This window comes from Perca flavescens, chromosome 6 (genome assembly GCF_004354835.1).
Source record: "Perca flavescens isolate YP-PL-M2 chromosome 6, PFLA_1.0, whole genome shotgun sequence".
Lineage (NCBI taxonomy): Eukaryota > Metazoa > Chordata > Actinopteri > Perciformes > Percidae > Perca > Perca flavescens.
In genome coordinates this window covers 8033978-8054159 of record NC_041336.1, presented here as the reverse complement: position 1 = coordinate 8054159, position 20182 = coordinate 8033978, and the positions used below count along the sequence as shown (strand labels likewise).

General features: G+C 40.4%; 1 protein-coding gene across 1 annotated transcript; it reads left to right on the top strand.

The window, feature by feature from the left end:
* Positions 1-498: 498 nt before the first annotated feature.
* On the top strand, positions 499-14160 carry tlr18 (toll-like receptor 18). Its single transcript, XM_028579809.1, has 4 exons — positions 499-510; positions 9448-10442; positions 12227-13409; positions 13546-14160. The coding sequence occupies exons 1-4, from the start codon at positions 499-501 to the stop codon at positions 14011-14013; spliced, it is 2658 nt and encodes an 885-aa protein (XP_028435610.1). The 3' UTR covers positions 14014-14160.
* Positions 14161-20182: the final 6022 nt, after the last annotated feature.

Sequence of the window (20182 nt, the reverse complement as noted above, 5' to 3'; positions counted from 1 at the left end):
ACTTGAGTCTCGGCCATCTTTCCAAAACAATGCATATTCTTTCAGCTATTGCAACACAGGATTTAAACAACAGACCTTCTTTGTAAGTCATTCCAAAAGATTCCTAGTTACAGTGATATCTTTTGGAGAATAGCTGCAGACTTTTATATGTAGGGAAATCCTCAAACCCCCAATGTTAAGAGGACAGTTAGGATTGAAGGTTTAAAAATGAAAGAAATGAAAATAAACAGGCGGCAACACTGGATATCATTGTCAATTATTTATTTCTGTTCTTTTCCTTTCTCCATCCACAACTGTTTTTCATCTATGTTTCAGTCACACTCAGTACAGTCCATACAACAGCGTCAACAACAGCTCATAAGTAGCAGTAGTGTAGAAGTAGTTTTTTTCCTCTCTTATGTTTGCCTAGAAGTAGTTTTTCAGTCAAAGAACAATTTGGAGCTTCTGAGCCAGAAGAAATGCTCCCCTGGCACATTCCTGAGCAACACACACATATACATGTGCATGCATGCATGTATGTATGCACGCACGCACACACACACACACACGCACACGCACACACACACACACACACACACACACACACACACACACACACAGATTAAAGAGAAAGGGGGCGGGAGAGAGAGGCAGCGTGAGAGAAAATACCAGCTCAGACAGAGTTGCCAGAGGCTAACTCATCCAGTGTTGACTCACTTCTCACTGAGCACCTTACACACGGCAGCACATAAGATGTGCTGTGAAAAAGTCAAACTGACGAAGAAGTCCAATCTGACCGCTCGGCATTTCAAGGTGAGTTCAAGATTTTTTTCAGGTCATGTTTGTCACAGTTTAAATCTGCTGTATTCATAACTTGTATGACCATCTTCAGTGGATTATCACACATTACTGTAATTTTAGGCATGCTTCTGTTCACTATGACATGACTAAAGTGGATCGTTAGGCTATGAAGGTTTTCATATTTAGCGACGGTAAAGCACTGGCACTGTGCAAACGGAGGTATCGGACTGATTGAAGAAAAATAAATCTGTCAGTCTTATAGATATAAATGTTTTTTTATCCCGGCATTTTTATAGCCTCTTGGCTGATGAGTCTGGTTATTACTTAGGCTGTGATACTCCAGCCAAAATAACCCGAGGACAGTTCCACTTCCCAGACATGTCTGACAAGAACAGGAAATGGGAAAATGGAAGTGAAGAAGTTTTGAGAGGATGATTATAACAATGTGTAGATTCCTGATTTCACACATTTTCAGGCTTAGCTAGTTATTTAGTTATTTAGTCCCCCCCAACACACACACACACACACACACACACACACACACACTCAGACAGACATAAAGGAATGGTTAGTAACTATTTCCAATATACACTTTTTTATATATTGTGTGAAATGGTCTTTACTACTCAACAGCAATAAATAATTCATGGACGCTGAAAACGGAAATGAAAAAGATCCGGCTTCTGTAGTTCCTGCAATCCTGTAAAAATGCCAATCAATCACATAGCAGAAATGTTGGGTGTCCCTGGTCAGTAATGGTTGACGACTTTCCTCTGTATGTAAAATATCTTAACAAATAATGGATAGATTGCCAGGAAATGTGGCACAGACATTCTTGTTCCCTGCAGAATACATCGCAATAATTAATATTCCCTCTGAGGTCACATTTTCTATGTTTTATTTTATGACCAAATGTCATAAAAAACTGACACTCCTGTCACCTTCAACTAGCAGTAGCTCAGTCCGTAGGGCGTTGAGGTGGGAACCGGAGGGTCGTTGGTACAAGTGCCTGTACGGACTGAAGTACGGAGTGTGGACTGGTAGCTGAAGAGATGCCAGTTCACCAAGGTGCTCTTGAGCAAGGCACCAAATCCCCCCCCAACTGCTCTGTCCAGCAGTCACAGCCCACTCACTCTGACATCTCTCCATTTGTGCATGTAAAAGGACCTGAGCATGTGTGTGTGTTTCGGGCCTGTGTAGTGTGTAATAACAAGTGAGTGTAAATTGTAATTTCCCCAATGGGGATTATGTATAAATTGTTGGTTTTGGTCTTATAATGAGATTTGTAGATAATAATAAAGAGGTAAACTAACATAGTCTTATCTTTTAAGACAGCCGTCTCCTCAGGCAATCAGCCTGTTTAATTGTTGGCATCGTTGAAGTTCCAAAGGCAAATAAGCTAATTTTGCACAGCTGTTCCTGCCTGGGTGATAATGTCTGTGGAGTTCCCTCCGAAACACTGGGAGCTATAGATACTGTACAAGTTGTTGGTACAGCAAGTCCTCCAAACCATATAACAATATACCTTTTTAATTCCTGCCCTCTAAGTCGACCTATCTGAGTATGTCATAAATTAGCACCCCTAGCGGCCAGGAAATGCGACCCACAGGAACAATTTACATGAACAGTCACAGTAAGGTTAGGTTTAGGCACACAAATTCCTTGGTTATGTTTAGAAAATGATCGTGGTTTGGGTTCAAATGATAAACAGTTATGTTACTTAACTTCAGATTAGGCATGTGACGCAGAACGTGATTTAGTTCCGTTTGTTCCGTAACCTTAAACAAAAAACTTACTTTTATTTTCAAAATGGACAACCTGGGTGAAGGTCTTGTTTGTTTGACCCATGCACCACCCCAACCTTTCTGCATCCACCTTGGCGCTCTTATGCTCCGTCACCTTCCTACCTCCTTTGCTTCCGTCATATTTACTATGGCCACTAGACGGTGCCGCCACGATAAATGTAAATACCCAGGGTCCTTTGGTAGGATAAAACCATTTTAGAGGTTAAAAAACTGTGTTTTTTTTTAGAAAGAGCAGAAATCCAGTGAATCCCTTTTCTCAGACCTCTGCCAGGACTAGACTATCTTTCCAATCTAAGTTTTTACTTAGTACTTAGTGTAGTTTAACTGTACTTTTCAACGTACACGTTCCACCAAAACAAGTTCCTTCCCGAGGCTTTTTTGCAGAGGCGCCGTTGCTCCATACAGCGCTTAGCGCCGCCCAAGACGATTGTGATTGGTTTAAAGAAATGCCAATAAACCAGAACACATATTTCTTTCATCCCGGACTGCCGTGTGTACTAGCCAGACCCTCCTCCGCAGTGCTGTTGTGGTGTCTTTAGTAGCGATGCTGTGATGTTGTATGAAGAGGAATCCACTGACACTGTTCTTGATTATAAAAGTTTATTTACATCAAAGAATTCAGCATCAATTTACAAGCTTCTGCAGGAGCTCAGAGAGCGACAGTTTCCCAATTCTCAAAATGGTCACTCTGTCTTTCTTTGTTTGAAGACCGTATACATCTACAATTTTGTATCTTAGATGGAGGTGGGAACAATAGTTTGACCAATAGTATTTGGCGCATGTCCAACAAAGCCTTCTCTGTTTTAGGGGCCCCACTGATAATGCTTTCCAGATGTTTCCTGTGGAAGTGTCCTGTGGAAGTGTCCTGTGGAAGTGGGGTAAAGTTCATTTCGATCTTTGTTACCAAAAGCTTTAGTACAAGTTATATAGATAGTTCAGATAAAGCTTAGGTACAAGTTATAGAATGTTCAGAATAAAATAAGATGTTAAGATACTACACTGTGGAGGAAGGTCTGGCAAAGCGATACTACAATGTCAGTAGTAACTGAAGTGAAAAGGAAGTAATGCCTATTGTGACTAAAAGCAAAAATGTTATTACTCATTCCTGCGTTTTTTGTGCTATGACAAATCAAAGTATCGTCTGTAACAAAGATCTATCACGTATGAAAGACTGGTGCTGTGACATCAATTGTTTCTTTTGGTAGCTCCAACGATGGGACAATGTTTTTGACAGAAATTATTATATTTCACCTTTGGGGTTTGACTTACTGCCCTCTCTGTTCCCATCACCAACAGTTAAATGATGGATGGACATTGCTGACACATTTTGAATTAAAACAATGCATGGTCACTTCCTTCATTTGTTTTTCACGTTTCCATTGTAGCATCTACATGCAGATAGTCTTGGTTTCATTTGTCCAGTTGTTAGACACCTGTCTCTGTTGCTGTGGACATTTTTAATTGAATCTACTAAATAATAGTTCCAATAAAAACTGTTGACAGAATGCCCTGCTGTTTATCCAGAGTAATGGGGGAAGAAAAAGCAGCTGCTTTTTTTGTTTTTTTTGTAAATTGCGTAACATAAATGCTTTGAGCAGCAGAATGTAAACTCATTGCATCCTAAGGGGGTGGCAGCATAAATCTCAGAGATGGTCATATCCTGTGTATCCTGTATGGTTAAATACAACCAGGTGCTAGTGGGAAAATGGTTTTGGAAATAAAACGATCACTTCATGTATGACATTAACAACCCCAGCACATAAACATGTTGAGTGTCTGTCGCTGTGGACGATGAGGATGATGACCTGGGAGCAAAATGTTCAAGTACAAGTGTGTTTGTGCCTAGCACATAAACATGGAGCGTCATCAAACATCATTATCATCATTAAACAGAGTAAAGACTTATCAGTGAAACCAGTCTGCTGCCAGATGAATGTGTCGTATAGAGGCAGTGGACACAGTGCTGCCAGCACATGTCAATGAAAGAGCTGTTTGCCACCGACTATTGACTGTTGGGTAAATATCACACAGTAATAGAGATTTTGAGTACATTGGATGATGCCATTCATGGAATAATAAAGAGATATCGTAGTTTGATCAATGATTGAGCCATTTAGTGTTTCTTTCATAGCCTTGTTGCTAATTTAGTGCAGGACAATCAAGCCTAAAGTGCAGCATGTACGTTGCATTGGGTTGCTATGGACCGCACAGTACCACAATACATTACTAGAGTACAACTTTGCTCCTTTATTAGTAAACACGTTTAATTAGACAGGATAATTATCAATTATTTTAGAGTTTTTTACAGTTAATTTAAACCAGACATCACAATTACGTTTCAATATCCAAAACTTCAAGATGAATGTAAAAGTTTTGAACACAACCCAACCCATTACTGCAGCAGTTTTAGAATATCTCAGATTCACTTAAAGTTGTACTCCAATTTTACATGGCTGCGTGAAGTCTGTTCAATTGTCTCTAGTGACGTCACTTGATTCAGCATTGGTTGGGGCTGAATACTACAAGTTTAGAAATAAAAATCGGGAGGTCTGACGTCAGAAACGAGCTAACTCACCAGACCTCCTCATCCCTGCTTGAGGCTAGCGGCTCAAGGCTACAATAAAGACTACTATTGTAACCCACCCAACTCATGGATGTATAATAAGAACTGGATACAGCGTTTGAGGCAGAGCCTTTTTCCTTTCTATTAGAGTTGGTTTAAGCCATCATGGAGCCAAAAATGTCCTAGATTTTCGCGCTGCTTCCGTAATGTGTGGCCCAAACAGCAGGCGCAGTTGAGACCTCTGGGGGCCGAGCCAGTTACTTCCAGTTTAGCACTCTGCCAAGTTGAATGCGGACGAAATAATTTAATTGTGCAGCTCTTCTAGACTTTCTAAATGTCATCGTCCCCAATGGATCCACCTCTGATAGTGAAACAAATCATTTTGCAGGGGGTTGTGGACGCTCAAAAAAATTTAGCCACTGACTTACAGACATCTCTTTTGCCATGTCTATGGGAAAAAGTCATTTTTGGGCCAGACGGCATCACGTGAAGGGTTGGGAGTTGCAATTCCACTGTTTGGCTGCTATTTTAAATTTTCTTAAAAGCCTGGTGCAATAATTTTACTGAACAAAATTATAAAAAAAAATGTTTATCTGGTGTTAGAGTTAGGGTTAGGGTTAGGGTTCATCCGTGAAGAGAAAGAACGCCTCTCCAAAGTGCCAGAAGCCATGGAATGTAAGCATTTGCTCGAGAGAGAGAGAGAGAGAGAGAGAGAGAGAGAGAGAGAGAGATTAACCCCTAACCCTAACACTAGATACTGGATACTGGATTTTGTTCAGTGTACATTGTGGGTAATATAGCTGCCAGATTTTGACAAGGAATCAGAATGAATTGAATAAAAAGGCTTATCTCTGGATATCTCTCTTCTGCATTCATTTTGATCCTTTATTATTAATAAGACTATCTAACTTGAGTCCAAATACAGCTGGCTGTTTGCTCTAGGGAATGGCTTGCAACATTAATGATTTTGTTTGAGAGATTGAAGATTGTTCTTTCACAACATCTTTACAAGTTGTCACTTTTCATGGTTCGTCTGTCATTGAGTTTATTATAGAGGACAAGCAGTGTACCTTTTAAACAATGAGACTTGCCATCGCACTGAAACATTTCCAGTTGTGTTAGTTATTCTTTCTTACCACAACACTGACTCAGGAAGATTAAGTATTCATTTGCATCCTTGTGTTGCAACACCTATTCAACTGGGTAGATGAACAATGCCATTGTTTCCAAGCAGTGTCAGTCTGTAGATCTTAAACATGACTGGATTTGCGAAAGCTATCTCTATGGTGCAGAGAAAACAAATATTTTCCCTCCTGTCGTGCTCTCGGGAGATTTCCCAGCTGTCCATTCAGCTTGTACTATATGAACCTGGCAATGGGCCAACCAGCATTAGCAAAATATTGACCATGAAAGGGGCCATATGTCTTGTGTGTATTCCCAATGAGTAGTGTAGATGTTTTGGATTGCATGACCTAGATGTCTTAAAACTTGCAAACTTCAATGTGTTACAACGGTGAAGTGATTGCAAAACACCTCACCTCTGAAGCTAGAGTGAACCTGATAATTAAATAAAGAATGGCCTGGCATATTTGGGAACATTCTTTTAACACATAAGGCTGCACGCATCAAAGAATAGGAAACTGCATAAACATCTAAATTTTCTCTGTGAGAACCCCATACAGAAACTCCTGCCAGGCAAGTTAAACCAGCTGGAATCATGAGTTTAAAACTCTTGATATCGTAGGTTAGGAACACACAGCTTTGGTTGACCTCCTTTGCCTTGTAAAACAGAGGAATTCACCTAAGGCAGCCTTTATTTTGTTCACTTGAGTAAAGACCAGATGCTTTGTAAACAGAGAAAAGAAAGAATGGATGGTGTTTGCCTGAGTTTAATGCTTTCAGAGCTTGAAGCACTGACCCATGGTTGAAGGGTGGCTTATGGGAAATATAATAGTCAAACAGACTTGCTAGAAATATAAAGTCCCCAGTTTGGTACTAAATCACAAAGACATAGACTGTGAATACTATGACCCATGTCTAGCGGAAAAGACTTGTGATATCCTCAATGTTACTCAATGTGTTGGAAACACGGAACTCTCCTTGATCATGTCACCATCCTATAGAATTGTTACAGGCAGGGGTGTAACACAAAATTTTGGGCCCTGAAGAAAGGCATTTTCTATGGGCCCCTCCCCGCATCCACAGGTATTCATTCTAGCATATTTTTGGGCCCTCCTCACAAGGGCCCTGGGTACTCAGTCCGCTTTTCCCCCCCCAGTCCGACGCCCCTGGTTACAGCTACCAGTTCTTTGATTATTTCAACTTTGTTTCTGAGAAATCATGTTTTTTCAATCAATTTGGCATAGGTGGAAAATGCTGCAATACTCATGAGCCTCTTGGAAATGTCCCTTATCATTTAAAAACAGCAACTGACATGCTAAAAACATGTAAATGTTTTTGTTATTATCAAACGTGAACGCATTTGAAATAGTCTGAGACCAAATTGTATCGATTTCCAAAGCTTTGTTATTGCCAAGTGATATTACAACATCATTTTAAAACAGTGCCTTTTGTTTTACTAAATCTATATTACTGATGGTCATATAATCTGACGCCAATTTCCTGGAACGGCCGTCCGCTGTTGACCAGATTAGATAACCAGAGTGTTTCTTCATCACAGTAAACACGTGGTAAATTCATTCAAATAATAAAATCTTTCATTTGCTGTCTTGTGTTTACAATGAGTCATTCAGATAAGCGTTGATCTGAGAGGAACGAGGAGTGAACGGCTGAATATCAAAAACACCTGTTAGGGGAAGAATACACCTGGAATTGAACATGATAAAAATAGTCTAATTCCTTATTGCTCACATGGCTGAAAATTCCTGAAACAGATATATATCTAATGTGGGGTTTATCATATGATAAATGTTACGAAATAATACAGTACACATCAATTTATCTTTCGTGATTCATCAACTCTGGAAAAGCTAAAAACAACATTCACCATGTTTACCTCAATGTCGTTGTTTCTGCAGCTTCTGTAAAGGGATTTTAATTTAGTTCCTGTTCTGAAGCAAACCAAAATTAAATGTACTGAATTCTGGTTTATTCTGATGGTTGTCCAAGCTGTCACAGAGTACTTAAAATAAATAGGGACACGATTTATTTCTACACCACCCGTATCCGCGCAGACATAAATGTTTATTCAAGTCACTTCTCGACTACATAAAACCAACACTGTTTGTTAAAGGGGGTTATAAAGCTTGATTGCTCCTCCATGTCAGGGCCGGAACAGTATAAATAAAGCTTTAGGAAAGGGAATTTGAAAGAGTCTGCGTGGCAGGAAAGCAGTCTTAGGAGGGTAAGTACTGCACAGTGTATAATGTGAGTGCTGCTGTATAAGAAGGGGACAATAGGGACCAATGAAAATGTCTATTCAATATGGACAAGTCTCTCTTTTTCACTGCAGAATTGCTGCCTGGGAGCTCAATATGATGTAGATGTAGGTAGAGCAATGTGTGCAGCCTGTTGCCTGTTGTGTGTCTTGCAAGGTTCACTTAACCTGCAGAACAAACTGTTTTTTTTTTCTGCAGATGCACGATTATGATTTAATGTGATATGATGGAAAATGTATCAAAGATCTTGTAGAGGTAAAGATTAAGATATGACATCATGCTGGAGCTGCTCCCCCCGCAACCCGACACCGGATAAGTGGACGAAGATGGATGGATGGATCATGCCTCTATCATTTTGATTTCTCTTTGCTTTTTGGGGTTTCTTTGAAAGAATGAACATGCAGAATATTAATTCATTAGTTTTCGCAGGAAAATATGCCAGTTTATTTGTGGTCCCAATTTACTTGAACATGAACTTTTATTTGATACAATGTACTGTTTAATGCAATGAAGAGCAGTGTTGTGTTTCACTGTGAGGTGACAACCTTTTATTTTGAGAATGTTAATGCTTAAGATAAGTTATTAATGGTAAGGAAGAAAAAGAAAAGAGAACAAAAAAGAAAGAAGGGAGAAAAGAAAGAAAGAAAGAAAACTAAATGTACTGGAAGAAAAGTGGAGACTATCACAGAACAAAAGTGTGGAAACAAAGTATCAGTATTTCAAACTTGTACTTGAGCAAATGTACCTCCTGCATCTCTGGAGCGAGGCCTATGTAGGTTTATGTGAAAAACAAAAAGTAAACCACGGCTACAAAAAAACATTGGGGTCAATGTTCTGTGTTCATTAGATCAATGAATAAAATACCAATGTTTAATCTCTCCTTTTCTTGTTTCTCTACAAGACTGTCACCATGATTTGGAAATGGATTCATTTCAGTGCTCTTCTTCTTGGAGCACTCACATCTCCGACTCCATCTTTGCCCACCACCGCCAACACTGATGGAGGACCCTGTCGCATTTACAACTCTGGCCGCTCTGCACACTGTGTGGGAAAACAGCTCGACAGTGTCCCTTGGAGACATTTTCCATCCACACTGGAAGTCATAGATCTCTCCTACAATGAACTTCGAGCTGTTCGTGCTGACGACTTCCTCCGCCTCCCTCAGCTTCGCATCCTAAAGCTGCTGTACAATAACATTTCACACATTGACAATGATGCCTTTAAAAACAACATGCTCCTGGAACATCTCAACATCTTCAATAACTCCCTACAGGAAATTCCTGCCACAGCCCTGAAACCTCTTTTGAATCTCACAGAGCTCTACATGTCTAATAACCTTTACAGACATGCCACTTTGGCCGATAGCTTCTCCAAATTTGTCAAACTCCAAGCTCTGTCTATGGGAGGCCCTATGGTGATGGGACTAAAGAAAACAGACTTTCAGCCCCTGAAGAACATTGGCTTACAAGTTTTTGCTATCAAATGTTCCTCCAATCTAAGTTACTACGAGCCTGGAAGTTTAGAAGTCATCCAGACAAAGCAGATTAGCTTTGACATGGCCATAGATCAACGGCCAAGTGCTCTCCCTCACATGCTACGTGACCTTGCCAACAAGACCTTCAGCGTCATCCAGTTCCGCAACCTCTTTGAGTTCATGTACTACATGGGAGAGGAAGACATTTTCCAGGGTTTAAAATTAATCACAGTCAATCAGCTCATCTTTCACAGAGGTAAATTCAATGAGAATCTCCTCAGGATGGCTTTAATGAACTTACAAGTCACCCCTATCAAACGTTTGAGACTTCAGTACATCGACTTTGCCCGTTCACCCACATTTGTTGATAGCGGAGCAAGTTCCAGCATCACAGACCTGGCACTGGATAAGTTGGATCTTTGGTGAGTATCTTCTCATTTTGGGCAGTGGTGGAAGAAGTATTCAGATCATTTTACTTAAGTAAAAGTACTAATACCACACTGTAAAAATACTCTGTTACAAGTAAAAGTCCTGCATTGAAGTAAAAGTATGTAAATATCAGTACTTAAAGTATTAAAAGTAAAAGTACTCAATGCAGAAACATCTTCACATTTTAGAAACTGAGAAAAAAAGCATTTTAAGTGCCAAAACAAAGCTTTACAAAAAGCATCAAAAAGCAGCAGGACTTGTAGGCTGTAATATTGCTGGGTAGTAGATTGCATTTTTTGTTTTGTGTGCAATAATCTTAATTTGTAAAGTAACTAGTAACTAAAGCTGTCAAATTAATGTAGTGGAGTAAAATGTACCATATTTCTCTCTGAAATGTAGCGGAGTAGAAGTAGAATGTGGCATGAAAAGAAAAGACACAAGGAAAGTACAAGTACCTCAAATTTGTACTTAAAGGAACACGCCGACTTATTGGGAATTTAGCTTATTCACAGTAACCCCCAGAGTAAGACAAGTCGATACATACCCTTCTCATCTCCGTGCGTGCTGTAACGCTGTCTGACGGTTCCAGCATTAGCTTAGCCTAGCACAGATCCTGCAGGTAACTGGTTCCAACTAGCCTACTGCTCCAAATTGTGACAAAAGTGACAAAATAACTCCAACATGTTCCTATTAACATGTTATGATTTGTAGAGTCACAGCGTGTACAAAAAACAACGTAACATGAGACACAGCCATCTTCTAACAGTAAACAAACCGGGAACTATATTCTCAGACAGGCTTGCTGCGAGCATATCACTCCGCCCAAGTACTATATTCTTCCACCTGAGAATATAGTTCTCGGTTTGTTTACAGTTAGAAGACGGCTGTGTCTCATGTTACGTTGTTTTTTGTACACTCTGTGACTCTATAAATCACAACATGTAAATAGGAACATGTTGGCGTTATTTTGTCACTTATTCGGAGCAGTAGGATTGCTGGAACCATTCACCTGCATGTTCTGTGCTGGCCTGATGCCGCTGGAGCCGTCAGACAGCGTTACAGCACGCACGGAGATGAGAAGGGTATGTATCGACTTGTCTAACTCTGGGGGTTACGGTGAATAAGCTAAATTCCCAATAAGTCGGCGTGTTCCTTTAAGTACAGTTCTTGAGTAAATGTACTTAGTTGCTTTCCACCACTGATTTTGGGGCAACATGTGCCAATGTGAACATCAATGGATTTGGTGGGAAATTTTACTCATGCTTGTTATTATGTCATATGTTGCTAGACACTGCCCCATGATGTATCACAGTGCAGTTTACAAGAAGTCTAACTCTCAATTGTAGTGTTGTTTGTAGACGATAAGATTTCATACACGTTTAATTTCATTCCTAGTAGTCACATAGTGGAGACTAAGTATTTAGTCCCTCTAGGAATTTGCCTAGGACCCCTAAAACCCTGCCTTTTTCTGTCCACAGACAAATGGTGGAACTGGAAGAATGCTTGCCAATGTAACCAACTGCATGAAAAAATTCTGTTAAAAAAAACCTTTTAGTTGCCAATTTCAAATAGAAGTCAAACTGCACACTATATAACCTCCTTGTTACTATAGTGCTAAGGACCATAAATAGTTTTTTCCCTTGAACTAAACTTCTCATACAGTCCTTGCCCCCAAGCTATACTGTATATCACTCAGACCAAGCTCCTTGAGGAACAGTTTTTTTGATTTTTATTATAACATTCATTACAGAACACTAGAAATCTCTTTTTCTTGTAGGTATATAAGCAATCCTGATGTGCTGCGATTTGACTGGCGCTTTACCTGGTTCAACAAAATTAAGGAACTGTCTATTCAGCATGTGTACTTCAACTCTGTGCCTTGTGACGCCTGGGTTGAGATGGAAGGTGTTGAGGTTCTGGATGTCTCCAATAATCGACTACAGAATGAGTTCATCTTCAACCAGCGGTGTGATTACAAGGGCGTCATGCCACATCTTCACACCTTCAACATTAGCACCAATGACGTGACCAGTTTAAAGGACTTGTCCTTGCTAACAAGGGAGTTCCAGCAGCTACAGGTATTGGATTTTAGCAACAACAAACTGGGCTCTGCTGAAAACAGTCAGGACTGCGTTTGGCAAAATAATATCACTCGGGTTATCGCTCACCACAATCAATTCGTAAGGGAAGCACTCAGTTGTCTGCCCACCACAGTGCACTACTTGGACTTGTCCGACTGCAACCTGGATCAGCTGGACATGACGTACTTTGAGAAAACCACCAACCTGAAAGAGCTCCTGCTGACTGGAAATAAAATCAAGTTCATCCCATCAAAGTGGAAAAGTCTGTCACTGCAGTCCCTTGCTTTAGATGGGAATTCGTTTGGTCTCATTAGCAAGGCAACTTTCCAGGACATGCCTCAACTGTCTCAACTGAGGGCAGGGAATAATCCTTACCATTGCACGTGTGAGCTCCATGCTTTTGTCCAGGACACAATGTCAAAGGGAAAGGTTAACCTCACAGACTGGCCTTTGAACTACAGGTGTTACCACCCAGAGGCCTTGCTCGACACAGTCATATCCACATTCCTGCCAGGTCAAGTGGCATGTGACATCAGACTAGTTATTATCATCTGTGTTGTGACAACGGCAGCGGTGATCTTGATATTAATGCTAATTTGCTATATTTTTGACCTCCCGTGGTACACTAAAGCCACATATCAGATCATCAGGGCCAAATACAGAGCTCATAAGGAAAAAGCGGCCGGGGAAACAGGGACTTTTACTTATCATGCCTTCATATCCTACAGCCACTCTGATGCCGACTGGGTGAGGGACCAGCTCTTGCCCTGTTTGGAGAGCAACAAGAACTCCTATCGTTTGTGTATTCATGAGAGGGACTTCACGCCAGGAAGGTGGATCATCGATAACATAATTGACAACATTGAAAGCAGTCGTAAGGTATCAAAATGTAGTTTTGTAATAGACTTGTTATGCCAGAATACAACAATACCAAATACAACACAACCCCATAGCAAATGATATCATATGTGGACTTAAAATATTTTACTTTCTTTTTCTCTGTCTCCATACTCAGGTAATATTTATCCTCTCCCGGCACTTTGTTAACAGCGAGTGGTGCAACTATGAGCTGTACTTCGCTCAGCAGAGAACAGTGGGCAAGACCTTCAATGATGTCATACTAGTGGTGAAGGAGCCCATCGATCCCAGCTCCTTGCCCAGCAAGTACTGCAAGCTGAAGAAGATGCTGAGTACTAAGACCTACCTGGAGTGGCCCCAGCAGGTCAGCCAGCAGTCGTTTTTCTGGGCACAGCTCATAAGTGTCCTGGGCAAGCCCACAATGACTCGAGAGGGGGCGCACAGTGTTAAGAGCAGAACCTCATCCGTGGGAGGTGTTTCTGTAATTGGGCCCCGCTTGGATGATAGGATGCCAGAAGCAACAATACTGAATGCGGACAAGGGAACAGAACCTGAAAATGAAATTATTAACAGCAATAATGATCAGCTATCAAATCGGAGACAAATTCCTATGGTGGCATTTTGACCCAAAGCTTAGAAAATAACATTTCAATTTCATCAGTATTGTCTCAGTGAAGGCCTGAACTCAGGTAACCTTTTGTGTGCAGGTTATGCCAAAGCAAAAGCCATTGTCTCATTATGATGATGATAAAATGATCCCCTGTCCTGCCTGCCCATGGCATTCTGTCATGTTATCCACGAGGGCCAGGCTGACACCCTCTGCTCTGCTCTGCTCTCCCTCTGAGCGTCCGTGGCCGGGTGCCCAGCTGACAGGCGCTGAAAGGCCATGAACTCAACGGCTCAAATGAGATCTCCCATGTCGCACTCTGGATAACAAGCAAGGTGCCAGGAAGATGTGGTGACAGGAGCTACACTGTGAAAGGACCTTGGTCTGTTACATGCTTGGCCCTCAGCGGATATGAAATCATTTGTGTTCCATCTCCAGATGTTCCACAATCAAAGGCCACACAGGACATACTCTACCAACCACTTCCAGGAATACAATGTGTTTTGGGGAAATTGCTGACCTACCTGGGAACATAAAAATTGAAATGTGAGTCTTGGTGGATCGTTGGATTCATTACTCCATGCTAGATCTTAAGGATTCACAATGCTTAGTGATAGATAGATATTGGTTCTATGGCAAAAAGTGAGCATACAAGTGAATTCCAGCACTTTCTATGAGCTCCTTGAATAATAATTTCAAAGTGGCTCTCTACAGGTCTTCTAATGTTTCAAGTTGATTGCTCCTGGACTAATTAAATATGTATGGTCAGATAATCATTTGATTGCTGCCAAATATCTTTTTTAACTTGATCCGATTGTGCTGTTTGTCTAAGAGTCCCTGTTTTCAATAGTTGGTCAGCAGCAGCTTTGTTGTGTTTTTATTGATGGATTTGAGTTGAGTTGAGCTCACACATGATGATGATTGTTTCTTAAAAAACATTAAAATTTGTTATTTTAAAGTAATATTTATTTTCCAAATTAATTCTTTCCTCTCACTTTCAGTGTTGAATCAGTAGCCTATTGTGTAACAATTAAATACAGTCACTTTTCATTTTTTACAAGTTCATGTGGCCATTCTTAGAGTTTGCAAATGGCCAGTAGATGACGCCCTTGAACTTATTACTTACTGGTTGATGTCCCACAGAGAGACAGAAAAGAGAGAGAGAGAGAGAGAGAGAGAGAGATGTGAAATGTATTATGTATTAAATGCATTGTTGAATAGAAGGCATGTTGGCATGTAACACAAAATTACTTCTTTAAAGTATTACAATTATTGTGTGCAGAACCATATATGCACAGCAAACGTGTTTATATTTTATGAAGACCATATTATTTTTGTATTCTTTGCCCTGTTAAAATACAGTATGTGTCTCATTTGTATTACTTGTTAAATGCTGAACATTAATAATTCTTAATAAATTAATAAATACAATTCTTGTATTTATATATTATTTTGCAACTGAATAATAGTCATGACTATAAACGTGTGATTATGTTAGATGATTGTCACTTATCCACTACTTGTGGATCTCTGCAGCTGGTTTTAGACCAACTCTGATCAGTAATCAGAGATGGTTGCTTTGGTTTCACACACAAAAGAGTCGAGAAGCTCCAGTTGGTCTCAATTAATCAAGTCAACGAAAGGGTTTCATCTTTACTTTTCCTCAAATCAAGAATAGAAAATCTAGCTCAGGTTTCCATTAATAATGTAGCAAAAATGTTGAATTTGGAAACATTACTTTGTTTCAAGATAATGCCAGACCATTAAAGAAATGTTTTATTCTCAAAGTTTGCACTGCCACAGGAAATAACTTCACAGTAAAATAATGTGCTGTGTAGGTTGGACCCAAAAGCAGGACACTAACACAGAGTTAGGTGACGTTTAAGGTCTATTGCAGGTCAACGGAGAATGGAGAGGATAAGATGCCTGGCTGAGGCAGAAAAAGTCTATATAAAGTCTATACAAAGAGGAACAATAAAGCGCTGTCAGTGATAGATTTACTAAACAACACCCTTGTAACTGAAAAAAAAATTTAAATGCTGATGAGAAAAGGAGACAAAAACTGTAAAAGGAGACAAATACTGTAAAAAAGACAATACCTTGGAAAAAGATGGTTGAAAGGAAAGGAAGTAAGGCAAGAATAGGTCGAAAATAGTATCAAGTGAAAAAGTAGGACAGTAGAAGGAAGGAAGGCAAGATTAGGTTCAAAGAAGGCAACACGAATGTCACATTTTTGGTTGGAATAAAAAGAGTCTACATAAAAAGAAACAATGTTCTGGACAACAGCCTTGTAACTATTAAACATTTTGTTAAATATCACACGTACCATTTGAGAAACAGTGCTCTAGAGGGAGAGAGAGAGAGTGAGAGAGAGAGAGAGGAGATGGAGGGAGAGAGAGAGAGGGAGAGGGGGAGGGAGGGAGAGAGAGAGGTATTCCCATCCAGGGCTGCATCCCCGACTCCTCCACTTGCCTTTTTTTTAACAATCTTTATTATCAGCAAAGTATTATTACATTACAAAAAACATAACAGTACAGGGAGTATTTTCACAATATGCACATAAATATACAGCTTACAGTTTCAGTTCATAAAATATAAATAACCAATCATCTGGCAATATTGTCTTTAGTGTTCCTCAGGAGATGAGAAGTCTTTTGTTTTAAGTACTTTACATACATAGTCAAAGAATGTCTGAAGTTCACAATAAAACATTTTGTTGCTGGAAAGAAACTGAAGAAATCTGGCCTTCTGAATATGATATTAGCCCAAAAGACACAACAATTTTATCACGTTGTCAACGTCCTTGTTCGACTATACATTCAAAAATGAGACCATACATTATATTATAGGGTTATTATTATTATTATTATTATTATTATTATTATTATGTTATAGGGACCAAGACCTTATGATTCTCTAGCCTGGAAATCCAGACCCAAATCCGACAGATTAAGGGTCTGGCATTGAGTAATGAAAAAGGCCCAACTCGAGAGGCGTCACCAAGCATGCATTTGAAAATCTCACTGCACGCAATTGGATAACACTACGACCAATCACAACAATACACAGGGTGACGTATCCAGAGCCCCATACGCTTAGCTACCACCGGAGCTAACTGGTAGATTAAACTCTTGCGGTCGGCAAAACAGCAAAAACGTCCTTCCTGCAAAGGACTGATTCGAGCGCCGTCTTGTGTTCCTCTTTTAGATAAAAAGCCAAGTCTAACTTGATCATTGTAGCGGTCAAAGCCGTTTCAAACAACTGCTGTTCATCCGTAGCCATCTTGCAATGTGCAATGTTTACTAATGACTTCGACATCGCAGCGCTGTCGTCAGTTTAGCTCGCCTCTGGCCCGCCTATATCAGATATACCGATGTGATTGTTGCCGCTCGGCCAAAAGGGCATAGTTAATGAGCATTGTTACTGAATGCCAGAGTGACTCACTGAGGAAATTCAAATTGTGCTCTTGCGAGATCTCTGGATTTCCAGGGTAATGTCGCCCAAATAAATAAAGCAGGCTGTTCCACAGACGGGGGCCGTAGTACTGAAACGAGGCTTCTCCGTGAGTGTGTGTCCTGATCTTGGGAATAATCAAAAGGCCAGTACCAGAGGACCTCAGGGTTCATATGGTAAAAGCAGTTCCAAAAGATAAGAAGGCCCAACACCATTAAGACATTTAAAAACTAGCAAAAGAACCTTAAAGTCGATCCTGAAACACACAGGGAGTCAATGCAGTGATCTTAAAACCGGCGTAATATGTGCCCGCCTTCTGGTCCTCGTCAGCACACGAGCGGCTGAGTTCTGTAACAGTTGTGTTGTGTTCCTATCTTAATACTGAATTAGATAGTGTATTCCGAATTTAATCATCACATGGAGCTTCTTCGTTTACTGGTTTTTATTGTCTGAACACTCCCATTACAGCCACATGCCGTCCGGCTATTCCCGTACGTTACTCTCCCGTTACTTCCTGTTTATAAGACATGTGACCTCTCTAATCCAATACATGACAAGTTGGAGTGGAAAGATACTCTTTTTGAAGAGTATCTTCAGAATAAAGAAATTTGCGTCCAAAAGTTACAGTACATGGATGAGTACAGTAACCTGAAAAATTCCCTTTGGTCCTACAGCCCACTAGTCCGACGTCTCTTTGGTGGCAAGACTACGAGACCCGCAAGCATTTGACCTTGAGTGGTTAAGGTAAGGATAGCCGATTGATCAGGAGATAGGACCTGCACAAATGGGGTTACGTTAACTTGTGTAAGCATGGACGCCTGGCCAATAAATGCTATTGAAGGGCGGGTCTTGGCGTGGCCATAGTGGGATTCGTAATATCTTTTGGTGGACTAGTGGGCTGTTTTTCGGGTTATTGAGAGGTCGGAACAATGGAGCGTCGGAGAAATGACACGGCACCATTTAACTCTTGTGTTGTCTTCCCGTCAACATTGAAAAAATAAAATGGAATGGATGCAGCGAAGGACTCAATCTCCTCCTCCATTTGCCTCCCTTCCTCGCGTCTTGCTATCGCCCCGAAAATGTGAAAAGAGCTCCCTTTGTGTGAGGACGGCCCCCACACTGCCTTTTTTTTAATCACGTCAAATACTCATTTACACTCATTGACTTTTGAGATTTTTCCTTTTGTTTTATTGTAGCTATGTTTCCATCCACACGTTTTATCTGAATTAAGTGATATCGAATGAAAAATGCCTCATGGAAACAGTAAAATTCGATTGAATTTCATGAATATCGACTCAAAGGAAATACGTTCGGTCTCATCGGATTTTATCTTGATCGATATACGGCTTATGCGATAAACGCTGATGGAAAACGTAATCGCAATTCATTCATTTATTTGGCAAATAAATGAATGAATTGCGATTACGTTTTAGGTTATTTGGTTGCAACCAGCCACAAAACGAAGAAGAAGTTCTAGTTAATTTCCGCCCAGTATTTCCGCTCTGTTTGCACAGGACAGGTGTCAAAAAAGACAGATGTAAGTGGACGAACGAGGAGACTTTTTGAATTCAATTTATGAGCAAAATATAACTGCTATTTTAGATAGCAAAAATCTAAGAAATGCCATCATTTATCAGGAACTTGCGAAGGAAATGGCCACAAAGGTTACAACAAGCCGTGGGACGTCCTCAGAAGTAAATGGAAGGCGCTCAAACAGCGATACATGTCTCAAAAAAGAGAGTTGTCTCACAGCGGTGCTGGAGGAAAAATAAAAGGCAAGTTCCACCTTTTTGATGAGCTGGATCAGATCCTCGGCCAAAGGCCCATCGGAGCTTCCTCGGCTTCTAATATTAACAACAACTACTTTTGTGTAGCAAAACTTTGTTTGCAAATGTTTGCTTGAAAGTTCTGCGATTCAGTGCGAAAATGAATGGAAACACCTTAAAATGTCTCAAATCAATTCGATATACAATTTAATCGCAAAACAACATGTGACGTCATTACGCACAGGTTTTTATTCGCTTTCAGTGTAACAGCGTTTAAGTATAACAGCGTTATTTTTTCAGTAACGGAGTAATCTAATTAATTGCTTTTCCCATCGTTGCAACGCCGTTATCGTTACTGAGAATGTAAAGTACCGCGTTACTACAATTTGGTTGAATGAAGCGCGAGGTGACATCAGCTGCCTGGAGAGAGCAGGGGTGGGGATGATGACACCGTCTTATTACTGCACGCTCTGACTACTACTGAACACAAGACAGCGACGAGCCAGGGAAATTCAAAGGTAGCGTTCTCGAACTGGTAGTACCGGCACTACTTCTTGCTCATTGAAATTAAAGGCAAGAATGTTTATTTAACATGCACGCTATGCCCAGGAAAAAAAAACTTTATCCACGTCTGCCTCAAGCAACTCGAATCTTATGGACCACCTCACATCAACACATGCTGCTGCTAACCCAACCCCAAGCCCAAATGCAACTAGCGTGAGCTCCAGTGAAGGAGACGGAGCCACTCTGTTAAAACAAGTAATGCTCGATTTTTCGGATCAGCAACAGGTGACCAAGGCCGAGCTGAACACATCAATCAGTAAATATAAACATCTTTGACGTTAAAGATGTTATAGAACGTAATAGTGTTATAGAACATAAAAAGTACCATCACAGTTACTTTGCTGAGTAACTAATTACTTTTACAATGTGGTAACTGAGTTACTCTACTCTACTAACTAATTAAG

What these genes read in the sequence shown, in the direction of transcription:
- tlr18 (XM_028579809.1), top strand. An exon ending in CTGGATAAGTTGGATCTTTG is followed by an intron (nt 10,443 to 12,226) that starts GTGAGTATCTTC and finishes TTTTTCTTGTAG; the next exon opens with GTATATAAGCAATCCTGATG. An exon ending in ACATTGAAAGCAGTCGTAAG is followed by an intron (nt 13,410 to 13,545) that starts GTATCAAAATGT and finishes CTCCATACTCAG; the next exon opens with GTAATATTTATCCTCTCCCG.